Source organism: Chrysochloris asiatica, unplaced genomic scaffold (assembly GCF_000296735.1).
Source record: "Chrysochloris asiatica unplaced genomic scaffold, ChrAsi1.0 scaffold00034, whole genome shotgun sequence".
Taxonomy (NCBI): Eukaryota; Metazoa; Chordata; class Mammalia; order Afrosoricida; family Chrysochloridae; genus Chrysochloris; species Chrysochloris asiatica.
In genome coordinates, this window is record NW_006408552.1 from 12,053,221 (window position 1) to 12,072,230 (window position 19,010).

Below are 19,010 nucleotides of genomic sequence, written 5' to 3' on the forward strand. Positions count from 1 at the left end.
TGTACAGGATGGTGTGAGTTCAGAAACTAAGAATATGAGCATTCTGTTGTCTCTGAAGAAAATAATACATAGTCTGCCCCCTCCCCCCCACTGGAATTTAACTTTATAACCATTTGCCCCTGTATTTCTATTAAAAATGGACACAATCTGAGGAAACAAAACCAAAGCCACATTCAGTATATTTATTGAACTGTCTAGTAGCAGACAATGTACACACCTTCCTCCCCTGCTTTAAGTCAGTGTGACGATTTTCCAATATAAATGACAATTTTCCAACATAAACGACTTAAAGAGAAGTCTGGTTAGGGATGGAATGGAACAGCCAAAAAAAAAAAAAAAAAAATTTATCACTGATGCCTTTTTAAAAAAAAACCAACATTTTCACCAATTATTTTCAAACAAAACCACACACATATACACACACACACACACGGTATTTGCACGCTATGTATTTTCAGTGTTTCTGGTGGAAAGGAGGCAGGCAGTTGCAAGGGTCACGCCAAATCAATCCAGGAGGTTTGCTCAGCTTCACATTATCCGAAGGCCCTGGATGGAAGATTCTAGGGTCTTGAAGAAAGCAGAAAGACATGTTACTGAGGACTGTCTGTTGGAGTATTCCCATAGCACTGCTTTCCATCCCTGTTTGTTGAGGTGCACCCTCAGCCCATGTGACCCTGCCCCACCTGTGACAGGCTCTCCCCAGACTTGGCCCCCTCCTAGCCCCCCGGCTCCCCCCAGCATGTGTGCTCCCTGTCCATGGCTCCTGGTCTGTGCTGTTTGTGCCAATGCTATTACGCATGTGCCCCCTCCTCATTGCACCCTGGACACACTCCACGGAGCAGGCGCTAGAGATGCAGACACATGGGGGGCGGGGCTGGTGTCTCAGCACCAGAGCAGGAGGGGCTTGGCCTAAGGAATCACAGAAATACAGGGCAGATCTGTGAAAACACACAGCAATGCCTGCACAGGTGGTGGGTGACTATCACGCAGGACGTAAAAGCCAGTGAAAGGGGTTGGGGAGAAGCCTGTTTCTCCGGAGAACCTTCTGGAAGGTCCTGTACTATGTATGTGACTCCAGGTGGGGGAAAAGCCAGGCACCACAGAAATGCACAAGCAGTGACTAAGTGTGTAGCCATCTACTGTTGGAATTAACCAGGAGGAATGAAGTCAGAGCCACACACGGCACATCTTCTCTGACCTGTTCCTCCTCCCAGCTCCCTATCTGCCCCACCCCCAAGCTAGGACATAAAGTCTTTATGGATTTTTCCCTCATGGTCACTACACCTTTGAGTCCCTGGATGGTGCAAATGGTTAACAAAAGGATATGAGCTCTATTATCCCCTCTGTACACAGGGTAGACAGGGACGGGCAACTTACACATTGGCTACCTAAAATGAGGGGGCAATAAGGCACAAAGTGACTGGCTTACAAGTGTTCAAGAGGGACTTTAGTTTAAGAGTGTGTGTGGGAAGATAGAGTCTCCACTGAATATTTTTCATCTTGTCTTGATGGGTCTGGTGAAAAGAAATGGGAATAAGATTCTTATGATTCAATAATGAGTACTTGTTATCATGACTAACTGCGACAGTCACAATTGTAAAGATAGAAGCTTTGTAACAAAAATGGGGGAGTAGTTAATCAAAGGACCCTAGGATATCAAGGGAGAGGAGCACAAGCGGAATGCGGGACCGTATCCAGAGAAGCAGCCACACCAGAGATGGAGGCAGAGATGAGGACACAGAGAGAGGGAGCAGCTGAGGACTCTGGACTCATAGAAAGTAAGGGACTGAGTGCTGGTGGCCAGGAGGCAGCCTTGCAGAATGTGCCCTTTGGTTATTTAAATTATTTTGTATTTCTGAGTGGTTTTGTGTACAACCCTCCCCTCGCCACACCCCCCAAAAATCAGAGGGAATGGAAGTAAATACTGTTGAATGACAATGCACAGAGGAGATTGTAATCATTGCAATGAAAACGATGTTGTAAAGCTGATATTCTCCCATGTAAACATCACTTGGTTCACATACAAAAAAGTTGAATTGTCAAATGCTGTCTTAGCTATATTTTAACAATAATAAAAAAAGCTGATTTAAAACCAGAAATAAAACTGTATTAAAAAACTAGTGTTGAATGATGAAGCACGTAGATTATAATCATTATATTAAAACGATGAGTATAAACTCTATGTTCTCCCATGTAAACTATCACTCAAATCACAATAAAAACTTTAAAAAAGATACGGGTTCTAGCCTACCCAGAGGAGCCTCAGCAGAAAAGGTCTGACCATCTACTTCTGAAACCTCAGCCACTGGACACCCTATGGAACACAGTTCTACTCGGTCACTCACAGGGTCACAAGGAGTCAGAACAGACTGACTGGAAGGCAGCTGGTTTGGCTGGTCACTTGATCACATCCTAAATGAGCCTCCCACTTGGAGGTCCTGGCCATGCGCTTTGCCACTCTCCACCACTGTTCACTGGCCTGCCTGCTGCCTCTCTGTGCATGTCCAGAAGTTCTGGGACAGGCCCTTGACGCCTGCCACCAAGGCCAACCCTTTTCCCTTGGCCATTCCCATGGTTCTTTTGATAATTCCATCCCGCTTTGGTGGGTCCATGCCACTAGCTACCAGTGCAGAGCAGGCCTGTGAATGCCATACTCTCTCTTTACTCCTCTGGGGCTCCACCTAGCCTCCCAATGAGTACCAGCGACCAAGGCCTCCCTACTACCAGACATGGCCCTCCAGGGCAAGGACTTGGTCTCTGTCACCTCAGTACTCTGGTGCTACTGCCATGTCTGGCACATAGTAGGTGCTTGGTGGTGGTGGTGGTTATGTGCTGTGGAGTTGTACAGGGTTTCCAAGGCTGTAAATCTTTATGGGAGCAGAAAGCCTCATCTTTCTCCTGTGACACAACTGGTAGTTTCAAACTGCTAACCTTGCGGTTCACAGCCCGATTCATAACCACTACGCTACCAGAGCTCGACTGTTAATTAATGGAAACCATAAAACTGTCTCTATAGTTCAACTCAGGATGGCGCACACCATATGGCCTGCTACCCCAAAGCACCATTTTGATCATTGAAGTGGACTTGTAGAAGTTCCATCTCCCAGAGAAAACATGCTTTCCTCTGCTACTTGTTTCCAGATTTAAAGGGAACCAGAGTCTTACATCCTTTATTTCTAATGTCTCAAGAAACGAGAAACATTTTTTCATAGGAAGAGTCTTCACACAAACAGGATTTGTTCAGAGAGGGAGAAAATACCTTGAAATCCCAAATTGTCATGGCGCCATCGATGCCAGTAGTGCAGAATTTACGGCAATCTTGCTTGTCCACCTCATAGATAGACACTTGACTGGAAAAAGCAGAACCAAGAAAGGTCATGAGGTACGGTGTTCCCTCAACAGAAGCAACAGCAAAGAGTCCAATGCACTTTATTCCTGGCCTTCCAAAAAAGGAACGACTGGGGTGGGGGGATTAAGACGCTGCGTTAATTAAGGACACCTGGAGTAGTGTAAGCAGTCGGGGTGGTACAGTGGGCTAGTCAATGGGGTACTAGCCACAAGGTCAGCGGTGGTTCAAACCCATCAGGCAACTGCATGGGCAAAAGATGAGGGTGTCTGCTCCCGCAGAGGTTTCCAGTCTCAGAAACCCAAAGGAGCAGTCTACTCGGTCCTACAGGGTCGCTGTGAGTTAGAACTAATCTGACTGCGGTTTCTGTGTTTTATTTTGGAGAAGCCGGACAGTTCAGACCACACAGTGTGCCAGCAGCCAGGGCGCCAGAGAAGGATAGGACACTAGTGACTGGAATGGAAACAATTTTCTTAACTAGAGGCTTGAGGAAGCATGTCTGAACTCCTCCTGGCTCCCAACGACAGCTCCTAAATCACCCCGGGGACAGTCAGGACACGTAGGATAGAGCCCTCCTTGCGCCTGAAGCTCATTAGTTATGAATGTTAGCCAGAGTCACACACACCTGCCACAGGATTCTAACCAACTCAAGAGGAACGAAACAGCTTGTCCTAGCCAGATTATCTGAAGCACTTGTTCCATAAAATCCATTCCTGAGGGCAACAGTAGTCTTCTCCCTTCTTATATGTGCCTTTTAAAATATAATAATTTTCTTTATTTTGTTACTGTTGAGAATGGTGGTGGTGTGCCATGGAGTCGCTGCCGACTCACAGTGACCCTGTACAGGGTTTCCGAGGCTGTAAATCTTTATAGGAGCAGAAAGCCTCATCTTTCTCCCATGGAATGGCTGATAGTTTTGAACCCCTAACCTTGAAGTTAGCAGCCCAGCGCATAACCACTACGCTACCAGAGCTCCTTCTGTTGAGAACATACACAAAACACACTCCAATTCAACCATTCCACCAAGTAAAATTCTGTGATGATTCCATTCTTCAAGTTGTGCAACCATCCTCACCCTCCTTAGCTGCGTGCCTCCTCTCCACTCACTATCCCCTATGGCTCTGATCTATGGGGTTGCTCTTGTCACTTTGATCTCTTACAGGTGAGAGAGCACAATACTCAAGGCAGACATTCTTTACTACACCTAACCTACTGTTTGGTTTTAAGATGACTTCAGGGGACATTTTAGTTTATAGATTATCTCAGGGCAACAGTTTCAGGGATTCATCCAACCTTCAGGGATCCAGAAATCTGGATTCCATGAGAATTTGAAATTCTTTTCTGCATATCCCCACTTTGGACCAGAATTCTCCTAGGGAATCTTTGATCAGAATGTTCAGTAATGGGAGTCAGGCACCAGCCAGTTCTTCTGGTCTCATGACAAAGGAGGCAATTAGTCACACATTCCATCTCCTCCTAGTCCTGACTCTCCTTCTTCCTTGATCCAGGTGAGCAGAAACCAATTTATGTCTTGGATGGCTGCTTGCAATCTTTCAAGACTCCAGGCTACACAAGGAACTAGGAGGTTGAACAGAAGTACTAAATACATTATGAGGCCAGTTAACTGGGACATCCCATGAAACCACGGTCTTAAAGCTCCAACCTAAGAAACCACACCCATGAGGTTTTCAGGCGCCCTTGGTCATTGTTGTAAATATATCTTATCACACAACGTTTCACAGGTGTGGTGCTATAGGATAAGGACTAGATTACCAACCACAAGGTTGGTGACTCCAAGCCTCCAGTAGTAGCTTGGAAACCTTATACAGGGGGTCACTATGAATCAGAATCAATCAGATGGCACGTAACACAATAAATCTAATTTATAGCAGTTACAATAACTGGCTGTGTAATCCTACCCTGCATTAATGGGGTAGTTCCATTACTGGTAACCTTCCCTTCCTCTCCCTTCTGCCTTTAAAACACAAAAAACCAAACCTACTACTATTAAGTCAGTTCTGGCTCATTGTGACCCTGTATAGGGTTTCTGCAGGATAATGCACTAGACTGCAAGGTCGGCTTGAACAACAAGGTGGGTGGTTCAAACCCACCAGCCGCTCCTCGGAAACCTTACACAGGGTCACCATGAGTCGGAAACAACTCGATGGCACTTAACAACATAGGGTTTCTGAGGCTGCAAATCTTTATGGCAGCTAAAAGCTTCGTCTTTCCTATACAGAGCGGCTGGTGAAATTTAAGCAGTGGAATAGCTGGGTCAGAGAAGGTCTTAAGTTCTTACTTTTAGTTTTTTGAGTAAGTGCCACACTATTTCCCACAACGGCTGTACCATTTTACATTCCTACCAGCAATGGGGAAGGGTTCCAATGAACCCCACATCCTTGCCAACCTTTTTTTTTTAAATCTTAGCCATTCCAGTGAGAGTGCAATGGTAGCTCCTTGTGGTTTTGATGTGCTTCTCTCTGACGGCTGACTATGAGGAGCATCTTCTCATGAGTCTGGTGAAAAGTCTATTTGAGTCCTTTGTCCATTTTATGATATATAGTTTGTCTATGGTGGTTTTCGGGCTACCACAGAGGCTGCGTGGCCATCCACAGCCTAGAACGTGCACTATCTGGTCCCATACAGAGAAAGTTGTTGACCCTTGCAAACTGGAATGTCTACCTTTATTTGTAGAAATGAAGTCTTCTTTGCCTATCTCTATTTTTGCCTTTTTCTTTTTAACCTAGAAGTCTCAGAGAGTTGATGAGTGTTGTTCCCTACCTGACAGGCCGTCTGCAGAGATGTACACAAGAAAATCTCAAGAAATAACTTTGAAAGTTCTTCAAAATGGAGAAACTTGAAGAGTATGAGGAAAAGGTACGTTGGTTACACCTCCATGCTCCTACCTCCATGCTGTCTTTTCCACTGAACCAGCCACTCCTCAGAACGCTATAGTGGGTCACTATGAGTTGGAACTGACTCGACAGCACTTCACCACCACCACCACCAAAATGGAGTAATGGTGTAGCTCTCTAGAATAAGCACTGGACTGTTAGCCACAAGGTCAGTGGTTCAAAACCACCAGCCACAACTCAGAAACCCTCTACAGGGTCACTAGGAGTTGGAACCAACTAAAAGGCACTTAATACCACCACCATAATAAAACTCTTAACACAAAAGATCTCGTCTCATTGAGAAAGTCCTATGGTAGCTAACTCTGAGCCCAACAATTTAAAATATCAAAAATGAATTGCATTTTCCCTTTAAATTAAAAAAAGAAAAAACAACTGTTTGTGTACGACCCAATTCTACAATCTCATATAATCACATGGCGTCCTGGTATAGTGCTGTAGGGTAAGCAATGGACTGCTAATTGCAAGTTCAAATCCACCAGGTGCTCCTTGGAAACCCTATGAGTTGCTCTGAGTAGGGACTGACTTGGGGGCACTTATCAACAACAATACAATCACATCAGCCTTGTGAAATATCAGGAGATGCTGCGTCTTGCCATAACGATGCTAAGTAAAGTTTCTTTCATTAAATGGTCTTTTTACTGCTCTCGGTTACCTGCAATCCATGGCAGAAACGACAGCGAGAACTAGCACTCCAGCAAGAGAGAACCATACTTCCTGTCACGTGTTTACCACAGGGCACCCAGTAACGTTTCTGAGAAAGGGAACGTCACTCACCACACCCCCTCACAGTCCGCAGGGGGTGTGCATGCTTCATTTAGGAGGCACTGTGCCACCACACCACCACCCCGTGAGGACAAGCACCACCATCTGATGATGGATACTCCTGGGTGTTGTTTCCTGGAGGGAATGGGCCAGGCAGGGGACAGAGAAGGGAAGCAGGGTGTCTTGTTCACTTGACCACTCTCCAGGTGGTGAGTGGCCCCGGGGCCTGCGACACCTACGTGATGCTGTTCTGGTGCAGTGTCTCCAAGGCTGTGTTGCGGTCCTCAGTGGTGGCCCGCTTGTCCATGTTACGGAAGCGCTCCATGGCCGACATGTTGCGCTGGATGCTCTGTTTGGGAATGTCGAGTTTGGAGATGAAGGTCAAGCAGCCACGGTCGTCGTAGTTAAAGAGCACGGGGCAGCAGTCATGACCCTGAAACAAGAGCCCAGTCAGCCCTCCAACCTCCACAGAGCTCCCCTGCAGGCATCTCCTAGGCTTCTCAAGAGATTATTCTGTTTCTCCTAAAAGGCTGTTTCCACAGGGCACATGCTGTTCCTGTTCTGGAGAGTTCTATACAGACTTGAAATGAAGGAGGGAGATACTCACAGCAGCCACGACGCTGTTCTCTGAGACAAACGATACACTCAGGAGCGGCAGGAACTCGGTCTTCAGAGTTGAAACCCTGAACACAAGAACACTTGTTGGACCAGAGTTGGAACAGACCACACGGCTTCTTTACAGACACAGATGACAAAGGCCCCCTTCTTACAGGGGCTTGTGTGACACAAATGAATACTTATGTTCAAAGGACACCCCGTGAACTGTACTTTCAGAGAGAACGTCAGAAACGGAGGCCTGCAGTGCTCTCTCCAGTCCCTGCTCCCCTCTCCAGAGCACCTGCTCACTCATAGCAGAGAGCCCTTCCTCTGCTTTTGCTCTCACGCCCCTCCACCCACAGTGTGCCTCTGCTCCCCTTGCGTATTCAAGGTTGACCCCAGTCTCTGGAGCTCAGCTGACCTGAACTACTTCAGCTTCCAGAAGCTTCTCTGTTCTGTTCCCTCCTAGATTTCTCATTGTTGTGACCACAGCAGACCTTTTTCTCTCCTCTCCTCCCCTGTGCTCAGCCTGAGCTCCTAGCCCCACAAACATTCACAGAGAGTCTAGTCTCTGCTTTCTGCCAGGAGCTAGGTTAGGGTTGGGCCTACTGAGATGAATAAGACACAGGCCAAGTCAGCTGGGAGTTCACACTCAAATGGGATGCACATACAATATACAGACACTCGTACACAGACACGTATGTAGACAGGGAGTCCTCAACTGACAACAGGGTTCTCTTCCGACAACTCTGTTGTAATTCAGTCCTGATGCAAACTGAATACCTGATTTTTTAAAAAAAGAGTTTACATTATTATTGTCTTTTACTAGCAATATCCTTGTAAATCTGATCTTTGTTTTGGGGGCTTGGAGACATTACACATTAACTTGCAAATATGATGACATCAGCAAAGTACATATTATATCACTTAAGTGGTACATATATCATTAACAGTAAGATGCAATGGGAAAAAACAAAACAAAAAATGAATGGTCTTTAAGTGTAATTTATCATGACTCAAATATATCATGTACGGTGGTCTAGTTGTTTGATAATTATACAATTGGTGCTGTCTCATAGAAACCTGTACAGGGTTTTTACAGGAGCAGAAAGCCTCATCTTTCTCCTGCAGAGTGGCTGCTAGATTCCATCAGTTGACCTTGAGGTTAGCAGCCCAACTCTTAATTCACTACACTACCAGGACTCCCTATCTCAGGAAACCCCCTAAATAAAGTCTGCATCAGATTAAAGAAAGGGTTAGCACCCCATTATAAAGCCTGCCAGTGGTATAACTAGTCATCATACAAGAATCTGTATGTTTGAGAAGTGAAGGGGTGGAGGATGTAACCTCGCTGGGAGACCTGGAAAAGCTAACTAATCAATAGGAGGGTAGACCTGGTCTCGTAGTAAGCATATTTTAAGGGCTTACTATGCATCACAATGGGGAGTTCAGGGACTCTGTAGGATAACCACCGGACTGCAAACCACAAGGTTGGCTATTTGAACCTACCGGCCACTCCATAGGAAAAAGATGAGGCTTTCTATTGCTGCAAAGATTTTATACAGGGTCACTATGAGTCAGAACCAACTCAGTGGCACTCAACAACATGCATTACAATAAACTGTATAATTATCAAACAACTAGACATTAAAATATCATTTAAAACATGACTAAATGGCCAAGAGGCAAAGGACTGCTCAAACGGTACAGAATAACCCCATTTGTGTTAAACATGAAAATATATACAAATACCTATAGGCATAGAGAAGCGCTGGTGGCATAGTGGCTTTCGAGCTGAGCTGCTAGCCTCAAGGCTAGCAGTTCAAATTCACCAGCTGCTCTGTGGGAGACAGCTGAGGCTTTCTGTTCAAACTCACTAGCCGCTCCTTGGAAGCCTCAGACAGGGTCCTATGAGTTGGAACTGTCTTAACAATAACAAACAAGCACACTCTAATCAGAGAGGAAAACCCATCTCTGGAACTTCCTGTTCCGCTGGCTTTATGCAGCAGAGGGGGCTGGGGTCACTGCATGACCAACTCTTGCCACACAGGCCAAGGCTGCCAAGCCGTGAGGTGGGTCACCTCCTGCTGTCCCCAGGAAAGAACACAGATTCTTAAGGGGAATCTTTTCCAGCACAGAAATGAGCCCGAGTGGACGCTGCAGCTGACCAGAGCCTGAATGCTCTTCCCTCAAGGCTGGGCAGCACCCAGTCACCCACGAGCTGCGGAAATTCAGGGTGCTCCAGCGCTCGTCAGAGGACCAGCACTGCGGCTCAGTGGCCTCATCAGGAGCCTGTGGAGTCACTGCTCAGGGACTAACCTGCCAGAAAGCCCCAGGGACTGACATTTAATGAGGAGTGCCCTCAAACAGTACACCAACGTGCTCTCAAAGGGCTCACGGTCAGTGCTCCTGGCAGGAAGAGCTAATGCTTTAAAACCCCCAAACAGACACTTAATGCATTGCTGCCACCTCAGAGGTGGCCTCTGCAGGTCTGGTTTAAGGCATTTTGCTTGCATCCGACATTCCTCCCCAGGCAAGGCTGGCAGTCCCCTCCACCCAGCTGCTGAGAGATCTTTTGTCCCCAAGCAAAAAGGAATACTCACTGCACACTCTTTGAGGCATCAGCAACGGACACGGTGCTGTCGTGGCTGACCCAGGCCAGGCGACTCCCACTGGCGGAGAAGCTGACCCCGTGCACCCAGCCACCACTGCCGCTGCCACCAAACTCTGACATCAGCTGACCAAAAGGCATCTTGCTGCCCCATGGTGTACTGGCTGGCTTCTCATCCACTTCTTTAATGTAGGCAGAAAACACCCTACAGTTTAGAAGGCAGGCAGAAAGGGAAAAATGCATGAGGATATATGTATACAACGAAAAACTTCAGGCAGTCACAGTAAAGTACCCCACTGCAAGGACTCGTAAAAACAGCGTGATGGATGAGCTCAGATACCCATGCCTCTAAAGACACAGAATGGCTGTGTCTTTGAAGGGCTGCCTACTGGCCAATCCAAATTCAGTCAATCCATACTCAACACCAGGTCTTCATAAAGCTCCTACCAGACACCAGGTACTTCTTTAGGTGTGGAGCTCTGGAGGTGGTCCAAAAGCCATCCAAAGCCCTTCCCTCATAGACTGCTCAAACTGTTCCCTTGCCCAACTCACACATGATAAACGTCATAGCATTCTTTGCTGTCTACCCCACCATAACTCTCCACGCAATGCTCCAAGAAGCCAACACAATCAAGTGGAACGAGGGAGGAGACTAAGTGGGCCTGTATTAACCCTCCAAGAAAGAGATGACCAAATTGAGAGCCATGGAAGGCACCAATGAGAAAGAGTGAGGTCAGCAGGTAGGGTCACTGTTTAGCCTGGGTGGCAGGTTCCATGGAGATGAAGATGGGCCTGGCCAGCCTGGTGCTGTGAGTCTATCTCACACTCTAATTCCATGGCGCTGTGTGCCTGAATGTTCTGACCCTAGGTGGGAAGGAGAACAGTTGGGGGTCTGTCCTGTTAGTGTCTTCTGCCCTCCCAAGTGAGTTCTACTTTGTCCAGTTTCTTCTCTTCCGATTCTGAAGTAAGGGCACCTCCTAAAAGACTGAGAGATATCTGCCCCCAAATAGCAGCGGGGGCACTGGAAGAGGCCAGGCACAAGAGAGGCCAAGGCCATGGCGAGTTTGTCTGTACACTGGGTGGCGTGAAGCTGGCGCCTCAGTACTGTAAGTCACATTCAGTGGCTGTTTCTTTAGCCACAAGGAGCCAACAGCCCTGGGGGTTCTCAACTGTGAACTCGAGAGCTGGCAGAAGCCACACTCACGGGCTAAGAGGCAGAGAAAAATTTATGTATTGAAGTTAATCTTAGACAAAAAGAACAGTAAACTGTTTTCAGATGTGTCAGGAGATCTCAGGTGAGGACCTGGAATGTTGGAGCAGCACATACATACAGCCCAGCTCCTTGTGACCGACTCCAGAGAATGGCTATGTCTTCACGCCTACAACACTCTAACCTAATTAAGTTTAGATTTCTGTAACTGTTACAGGAATCTAACCTAATTACCTCTACCTCCTAGTGTTGACTCTCGCTTTAAGGGAAAATACTGTTTCCCACTAAACGAATGGATTCTACCACACTCCCATCCCTGCAGCCACATTCTCACTTTTTTTTTTTTTTAAACTTCAGGGTATTCCTAGAAATTTTCCATATAAGCCTATTGAAGAGAGATGCATGCCAAGTCCCAACCCACCGCGGAGTCATGTGAGATGGTAGGTACCTGTCTTTCTTTGGGCAGAGGGAACTAAAGCCTCATCAGGGTAAAGAGCAGCTTTCTAAAGCAATCACAAGCTCCAGGCAGAGGGGCTGCGTGCCTTCCGGCCGTTCGCTCCTTAACCCCACACCACAAGCTTTCAGAGCCAAGGAGCAGCTGTGCATGGTGCAGCTGTGTTTTGCTGATCTTCACTCCGCTCTAGGATTTGTGGGGTCTGCTGCCTGGGTCATCAAATGACAAATAATACAGTCGTCGAGAGAGAGGGAAGGAGAGACCGCACACATGCACTGACCCTCACTCGAAATATCATTATGCCATCTAAGGAACACCTTCCTGATGTCACATTAAGTGAAATCCCTCCTGTATGTTCAAGGCCACTTCTGTCCACATTAGTGACTTAAATACCGCCTGGCTAGCGGCTCTCACAGTACCGAGAGTCCAGTACTTTGCAAAGAAAAGTAACCTTACATACATATGTGAGGGGACTTCAAAAAGTTGGTGGAAAAATGGAATGAAAAAATAATGGAATTTTCCCACCAACTTTTTGATGCCCCCTTGTCTGTGTTGGAAAATGGACTATGAGCAGCTCAAGTCTGCCTACCAATCCCCCAGCTCCCACCTGCATTTGAAGTCACATGAGCCTGCTGCCAGCAAAACGTTGTTGGGATGCCAGTCCAAGCTGAGGACCGTGGAGCGGATCGGCTTCTTAATGTGCTTGCTTACCCACCTATGAGACGAGAAAACTCATCTTAATATATCTACACATCAAGCGACAGTTCCCGAGCAATCTATAAAAGTGTTGGTGAAAACCCCCAGCCTGGTTTGCTCACACTGCACTTCTCACAGACAGAACAGCAGCCAAACCGTAAAAAGTTCCTCTTTTCCAACGTCTTTTAGGCCTTGACCTTCTCCTCTGATGAGTGGGTTCTGAACTTTCCCAGCCACCAATGCCTCCTCATTCATAAATAAACTTACAGACGAACACTGGTACTGCCCTACGGAGTTTCAGGCAATTTTAGCTTTTGAGATGAGAACTGAGGTTTGAAGTGATCTGCGTTTTTATTATAAGCATCCATCTGTGAGCGCATGTTGGGTTCACTTTGGTTTCTGAGATAGTTTAGCTTCTATTACACGTTTCTAAGATGCTAAAAACTTGTTTGTTTTCCTAGAGAAATGACATCTAAGAAATTAGCTGAAGCTCTTGCTGGGAATTAGTCTCGAGTTAATTCTCTAACTTCATTTAAAAAAAAAAAAAAAAAAAAGGTTTATTGATCTCAAAACAGTCAATATTTTGCCCTAACGGATTCAATTTCTATCCCCAAACTATTGTTTTAAAAATCAGTCAAGTCCAGAGAAGATCTCAAGCATTCAGAGACCTAATACTGGGCTAGATGCCCTTTTTTGAAGGGAAATTTTTATTTATTTATTTATTTTAAATCAAGTCTTGTCTTAGGAACCTTCATGATAGGTTAATTCTGAAACAAAAACAAGATTCAGAACTATTCTATAATGCAGTGACTTAAATAAAAAGTATGGCAACCCAAATAATTAACAGCTGATATGACTGGAGCACCGGTGTCTGTAAAAGTCCGAGCAGTTTTCAACTTACAATGGGGCTCCATGCCAAGAAGTCCGTCTTAAGTTGGTTCTGACGTAAGTGGAGTATCTCACTGCCCACCCTCTCCCTCTCCAATGCTTTCATTGTTACTGGTTTTTATAATCAGTATCTAAGTCCAATCTTTATTAATTATCAATTGGGGGTTGGCATGAGAAGGATAACATCAGCAAACTATGTTGTGGAACACTGTAGGTAGTACATAATTATGAACAATAAGTATAAAAATAAAATACAACAACCCTCGAATGATTGTAAATGCAATCTGCTGAAACTCTAATATGTCATATACTGGTAATGACCTGTACGTGCATCATGTGGTGGTGGTGGTGTGACTCCGAGTCAGTTCTAACTCACAGCAACCCTGCAAAAGGTTTCTGAGACCGTTAATCTTTACGGGAGCAGAAAGCCTCGTCTTTCTCCTGTGGAACAGCTGGTAGTTTTGAACTGCTGACCTGGAGGTTAGCAGCCAGACTCGTAACCACTATGCCATAGGAGTGAACTATTGTTTATAGCTGTTACAATTTCTTGAGCAGACAGCATGACTAAATAACAATCCCTTGTACCACAGTAAAACCCAATTTACTTCTCTTTTCAGCTATTACTTGATGACTAAAAATGTAAATCATCCACTGAGGTTGAAGTTTATCCAGGAAGACAATGTCCCACATAACTGAGAAGGACTGTAGGGATCCGGAGCCCACAGGAAACGTGGCCCTGAAGGAATGTCTTCCATAGGAGGCCTCCCAGTGATCTTTAATTTCTAGCAGGCAGCATGGGGCAGGCTTCTGCACAGGCCGAAAGAATGCATGTCGTGAAGTCACAGTCCAACCTTGCTGTCAATTCTTACTGTTCAAAGATCCAAAATATCTGAGGTTTTATAAATCCCCTCCTTTCGCTGTTTTGGCAGAAACGGTAAGACAGATGCAAAGAATGAAGTGTACTCTGCTATTTTTAGTGGTAACAGAAACACTGCCTGTACTGTACTCCCTGACAGCTCCATGGGGAAAGGGATTCACCGAGCTTGCTGAATGTGAGCCGAGCAGAACAAGGAATACTTAAAATAAGTTATTCAGACATAAAAATAAACCTCAGAAGTTCAACTGGTTCAGCCACAAGTGATTTATAGAAAAATACAACAGCCTGATTATACTGTCAAGAGTCTGGTGTATTTTGACTCCAGTGGTCTGTTGTTAGAAGCCATTGACTCTATACACGACAGAACCAAACACTGCCTGGTCCTGCACCTCACAACTGTTGCTATTTTTGAGCTCATTATTGCAACCTGGGTCAATTCATCCTTGAGGGATCTTCTTCTTTTCCAACGACCGTCTATTTTATCAAGCATGAGGTCCTTCTCCAGGGACTGGCCCCTCCTGATACCATGCCAAAAGGATGTCTGAGGAGCATCCTGGCTTTATTCCTTCCTAGACAAACTTGTTTGTTCTTCAGTAGTCTGTTACATACATTCGATATTCTTCATGGAGACCACAATTCTAAGACATCAAGTCTTCTTCAGTCTTCCTATTCACTATCTAGCTTTCATACGCAGATGAGGTGACTGAAAGCAAGGGGTCAGTTGTACCTTAATGGTTTAGACAGTAAAGTATTACATGAAAACAAAGACTTGATTAGCAAATAAACTTTATAGAAAGGACAGTGTTGTTATTTTTAAGAATCCCAGATAGTTTATAGAGAGCTAGATGGAGTGAGACAAAATGATTTCTCAGTCTGAGTAAGACAACAGCAATTGGAGCAGTCTAGAGTGAGAACAGTCATGTCATCTTATGGAACAAACAAGTTATGAGACCTAAGCATGGAAACATAATAGAGATGCTCACATCTCAGTATGCACATGAGAAGACAAGATGCTCAGTGAGCGAGAATGGAGAATTTAAAGGAAAACGAGTGTCATTACAGTTAAGCCTCAGGAAGTCTCACCCTAGGCCTAAGCCTAGAACACAGCAGTCCAAACATATAACTTTATAGAAGAAGAGACAGAAAGAAAAAAGGTGTAATGCTGCTCACCAGTCATTTTCAGACTCGAAGTAACAGACAGAGATGAGCCGGGCTCCACTTCCCACGGCAAATTTGTTCTCCAGTGGAGACCACTTCACAAAAGTGGCCGCTCGGTTAATTCTCAGGATCACCAGGGTGGGCTTCCACACACCATCTTTTTGACTCCAGACATACGCGTTGCGGTCTGCCCCACAAGTGACGATGCGGTCGCTCTTGGGGGCCCAGTCTATACCTGCATGGAAGTCATCGTGTCAGCAGCGTCTTTGTCCAGTCAATGAGACTGTCTGTGCAACAAGCAGGTGGGCACTGGTGGGGAGGAACCACTGAGCTTGGCACCTTCCTTGCAGTCCCATCCCTTCTCTACCTATGGTCCACACACACAGACAGCTATGGCTGCCCTGGGACTCAGGGTCCTCTGTGGGCAGGTGGACAGAGCTGTTTTATTATACAGTTTTATAATTTTGGAGGTTACAGAACTCATCAGGGACATTCTTTCAACCCACATACAAATTTCTAAAAATATCAGGCATGAAGATCCCTTACCTTTTCCTGTCCTTTTGATTAGATTTTAGTTTTAACCATGAAAACAATGGAGTGCTGGTGTGGCACTGTAGGATAAGCAGTGAGCTGCTAACCACAGGGCTGGTAATTCAAACCCACCAGCCACTCCCTGCAACCGAATGGATGGCACTTACCAACAACATGAAAGCAATATTCCCACAATGTTAAGAGACAAACATCTTAAAGGGACATGGAGAAAAGTTAATAAAGCTCTGCGCATTCTCTACGTCCTCACCCTCCTCCTGCCAACACCCACCATGGCAAAACATTTCCCTCTGCTTTTGATCAGTGGTGGTCATCCATGATCTCCAAACACTAATCTTTTTATAATTTCCTAAATCATCCTTCTCTTGTTGAATGTTTTGTTATCATTCGTTAGTTTCCAATTATAACAGATAAAACTGCAATGAATACTCAGGTTCAGGACATTTTGCTCTAGCGACAATGATTTCCCTGTGGGATCAATTCTCAGAGGTGGGAGGCAAAATGGTGGCATTTTTATGAATGTTCTGTTTTCCTAACTTGATGGCAAGCCTTTTGACCATAGGAGGCATGTCTTTGAAATCGTGGTGGTTTTTTAGAATACACATTGACATAGGAAATGCTACGTCCGGGGTATACCTCAAAAGAGCAGAGGAAGGCGGAAGCGAGTTGAGAACAATGGGGCTGGCTGTGAGAGTTGAAAATGTTGTGGAATCCAGGCAATGGGAATATGTTGCTGTTGTTGTGTGCCGTCAAGTTGGTTCTGACCCACAGAACCTGTATAGTGTTTCCAAGAGCGGATTGAACTGTAGAACTTGCAGTTACCAGTCCAGTGCTTATCCCACAGCGCCACACCAGGGTTTAAGTGGAAATATAGGGGTGGCCATCACACTGTTCTGTTTATTGTGGATCTGTTCAAAATGTTCCATAATGAAATTTTTTTTTCAAGAGGAGGACGCAACCAAATGTTTATAAACTGGCAGAAAACACCCCCCACTTCTCCCGCCCCCAGAACACTGGCATCATTTTCATGTCTACCATACTCTTTTTGTCTTTAGTAATGACTAGGGCTTTCTTCTGGAAAGCTTTGCAAGATCATTGTTTTCCTGTAGTCACTAATCTTTCTGAAGGAAGTCTTACCCTTGGTCTCCTGCCATAGCTATATTTAGATACTTTCAAGAACAACTTTTTCATATGTTAAAAAAAAAAAGTTTTGAGCATTCAGACTGAAAACAGGCCCAAGATCAAAGGACTTTAAAAGAGAATGTAAGTAGGGGAGAAAAAAGATCTAAGTATTTCACTTTTGGCGGGCTGTTTCTTTAATTATTCATCTTGGTTTTTCCTCATTTAGAAATATTTCCTAACATTAAATTCCAATTTAACAAAGGTGTGACTGTATTCTTAGGCCTTACGGCACACTGGCAAAGGTTCTTAAGGAAAACGGGTGCAACCTAATGGAAATGAGCTTGTAGCAACAGGATAGAAATTGTGCCCCTGGTTCATAATGTGCTTGCTCCGTGCTCACTCACACTGCTGGTAAGACAAGGGCTACTGATGACATTTTGCTGAAGACAGTCAGGACAGGAGGCCAAAGAACGTCAAGTTATTCTTGGGTTTGGGGAAAGACATCTTTTATATTAATAAGTATTTTAAGTGATACGAGGTAAATAAACATTAGTAGCTCTAAGTTACTCTTTCTCCTTTTCTGTATTTTGAAATGTCTCCCTCCCCTTAAAACCAGCACAAAGGAAAGTTCTGGAAGATGCTGTGTTCCCTCAGCATTTGTGAAAAGTATGGCTTAGCCTTTTACCCAGCTGTCATCTTTTCTAATTTTCTTTTTCACGTCGTATCTCCTAATCTAAGCTCTTCAGTCCTCGAGGGTAGGAACCGTGCCCCCATGATACTGGTAGAGTCCCATGGACCAGCGTGAAAAACTGATCATGAGAACGATGTGGCTGCTAGGCTCCATCGAGTCACTTCCTACTCACAGCAAATCCACATACAATAGAACGGAACACTGCACGGTCCTGAGCCAGCCTCTAACATTTGAGCCCCCTCTCACAGTCATTGTGTCAATCCAGATCATGGGGGTCTTTCTCTTTTTCTGTTAGTCCTCTACTTTTCCAAACACAATGTCCTGTCACGATGATGATATGACTGTGATTGTTAAGAGCCGTCAAGTCAGTGTTGACTCACAGTGACCCTGTATAGGGTTTCTGAGCAGTGGATGGTGGGTTTTAATTGACCTTGCATTTAGAATTCAGTGTTTACCTTACAGCGCCACACAAATACTCTATGAAAATGATAGCCTCAACTTTTCTACAGAAAACTCAGGCAGTGCTGGAAAGCTTTAGATACTGTGACGTACTTTGAAACAAAAGAGTGCTCAGTCTGGAAAGATCATATGGTGTTCAAGGCCATCCTCCTTTACCTGTGATATGTCCGTTGTGTTCCTTGAGTTCATGAGCTTTCACCCACTGGCTCCCATTCTTCTTATAGATGTGGACTTCATGATTATTGGGGCTAAGGGCGATCTCTGGAAGAAGAAATCAATGTTAACAATTAACACTCTGACTTGAAACTGTCCCCCCAAAGGAGGTATCTGACAGTTGGTGTTTAAAAAACAAAGAGAGGAAAAAGGAGGCTTTGACACAATAGCTCTCAATATTTACCTCTGAAGAATTCCTTTGATTATTTTTACCTCTTCTGAACCTCAGATTAAAACATGCCTACCAGGCAAACTAAAATTTAAAATTCATTTTTCTGTAGACACATACAACTGTTGATTAAAGAATCTTTCTAGTAAGAAATAATTAATGTCACTATGCTTAGCCAATTTAACGAGTGTATCAAGAAAGAACTAGTGTCACTACTGCTTAGCCAGAGTAAAGATTTATGGGAATCCAAGAGTGGTGCATGTGAAAGCTGGACAGTGAATAAGGAAGATCAT

The 19,010-nt window shown here is 45.0% G+C and overlaps 1 protein-coding gene across 1 annotated transcript in view; it reads right to left on the reverse strand.

Annotated features, from left to right (window-relative positions):
• Positions 1-521: 521 nt before the first annotated feature.
• ARPC1A (actin related protein 2/3 complex, subunit 1A, 41kDa) overlaps positions 522-19,010 on the reverse strand; it is a 29,238-nt gene continuing 10,749 nt past the window's right edge. The window contains exons 3-10 of the mRNA XM_006859743.1: positions 18,492-18,596; positions 15,527-15,749; positions 12,503-12,610; positions 10,224-10,436; positions 7,631-7,706; positions 7,263-7,456; positions 3,260-3,350; positions 522-567 (exon numbers count right to left, since the gene is read on the reverse strand). Coding sequence (XP_006859805.1) covers positions 529-567; positions 3,260-3,350; positions 7,263-7,456; positions 7,631-7,706; positions 10,224-10,436; positions 12,503-12,610; positions 15,527-15,749; positions 18,492-18,596 — 1,049 coding nt within the window. The 3' untranslated portion in view covers positions 522-528. The remainder of the gene's footprint in view (positions 568-3,259; positions 3,351-7,262; positions 7,457-7,630; positions 7,707-10,223; positions 10,437-12,502; positions 12,611-15,526; positions 15,750-18,491; positions 18,597-19,010) is intronic.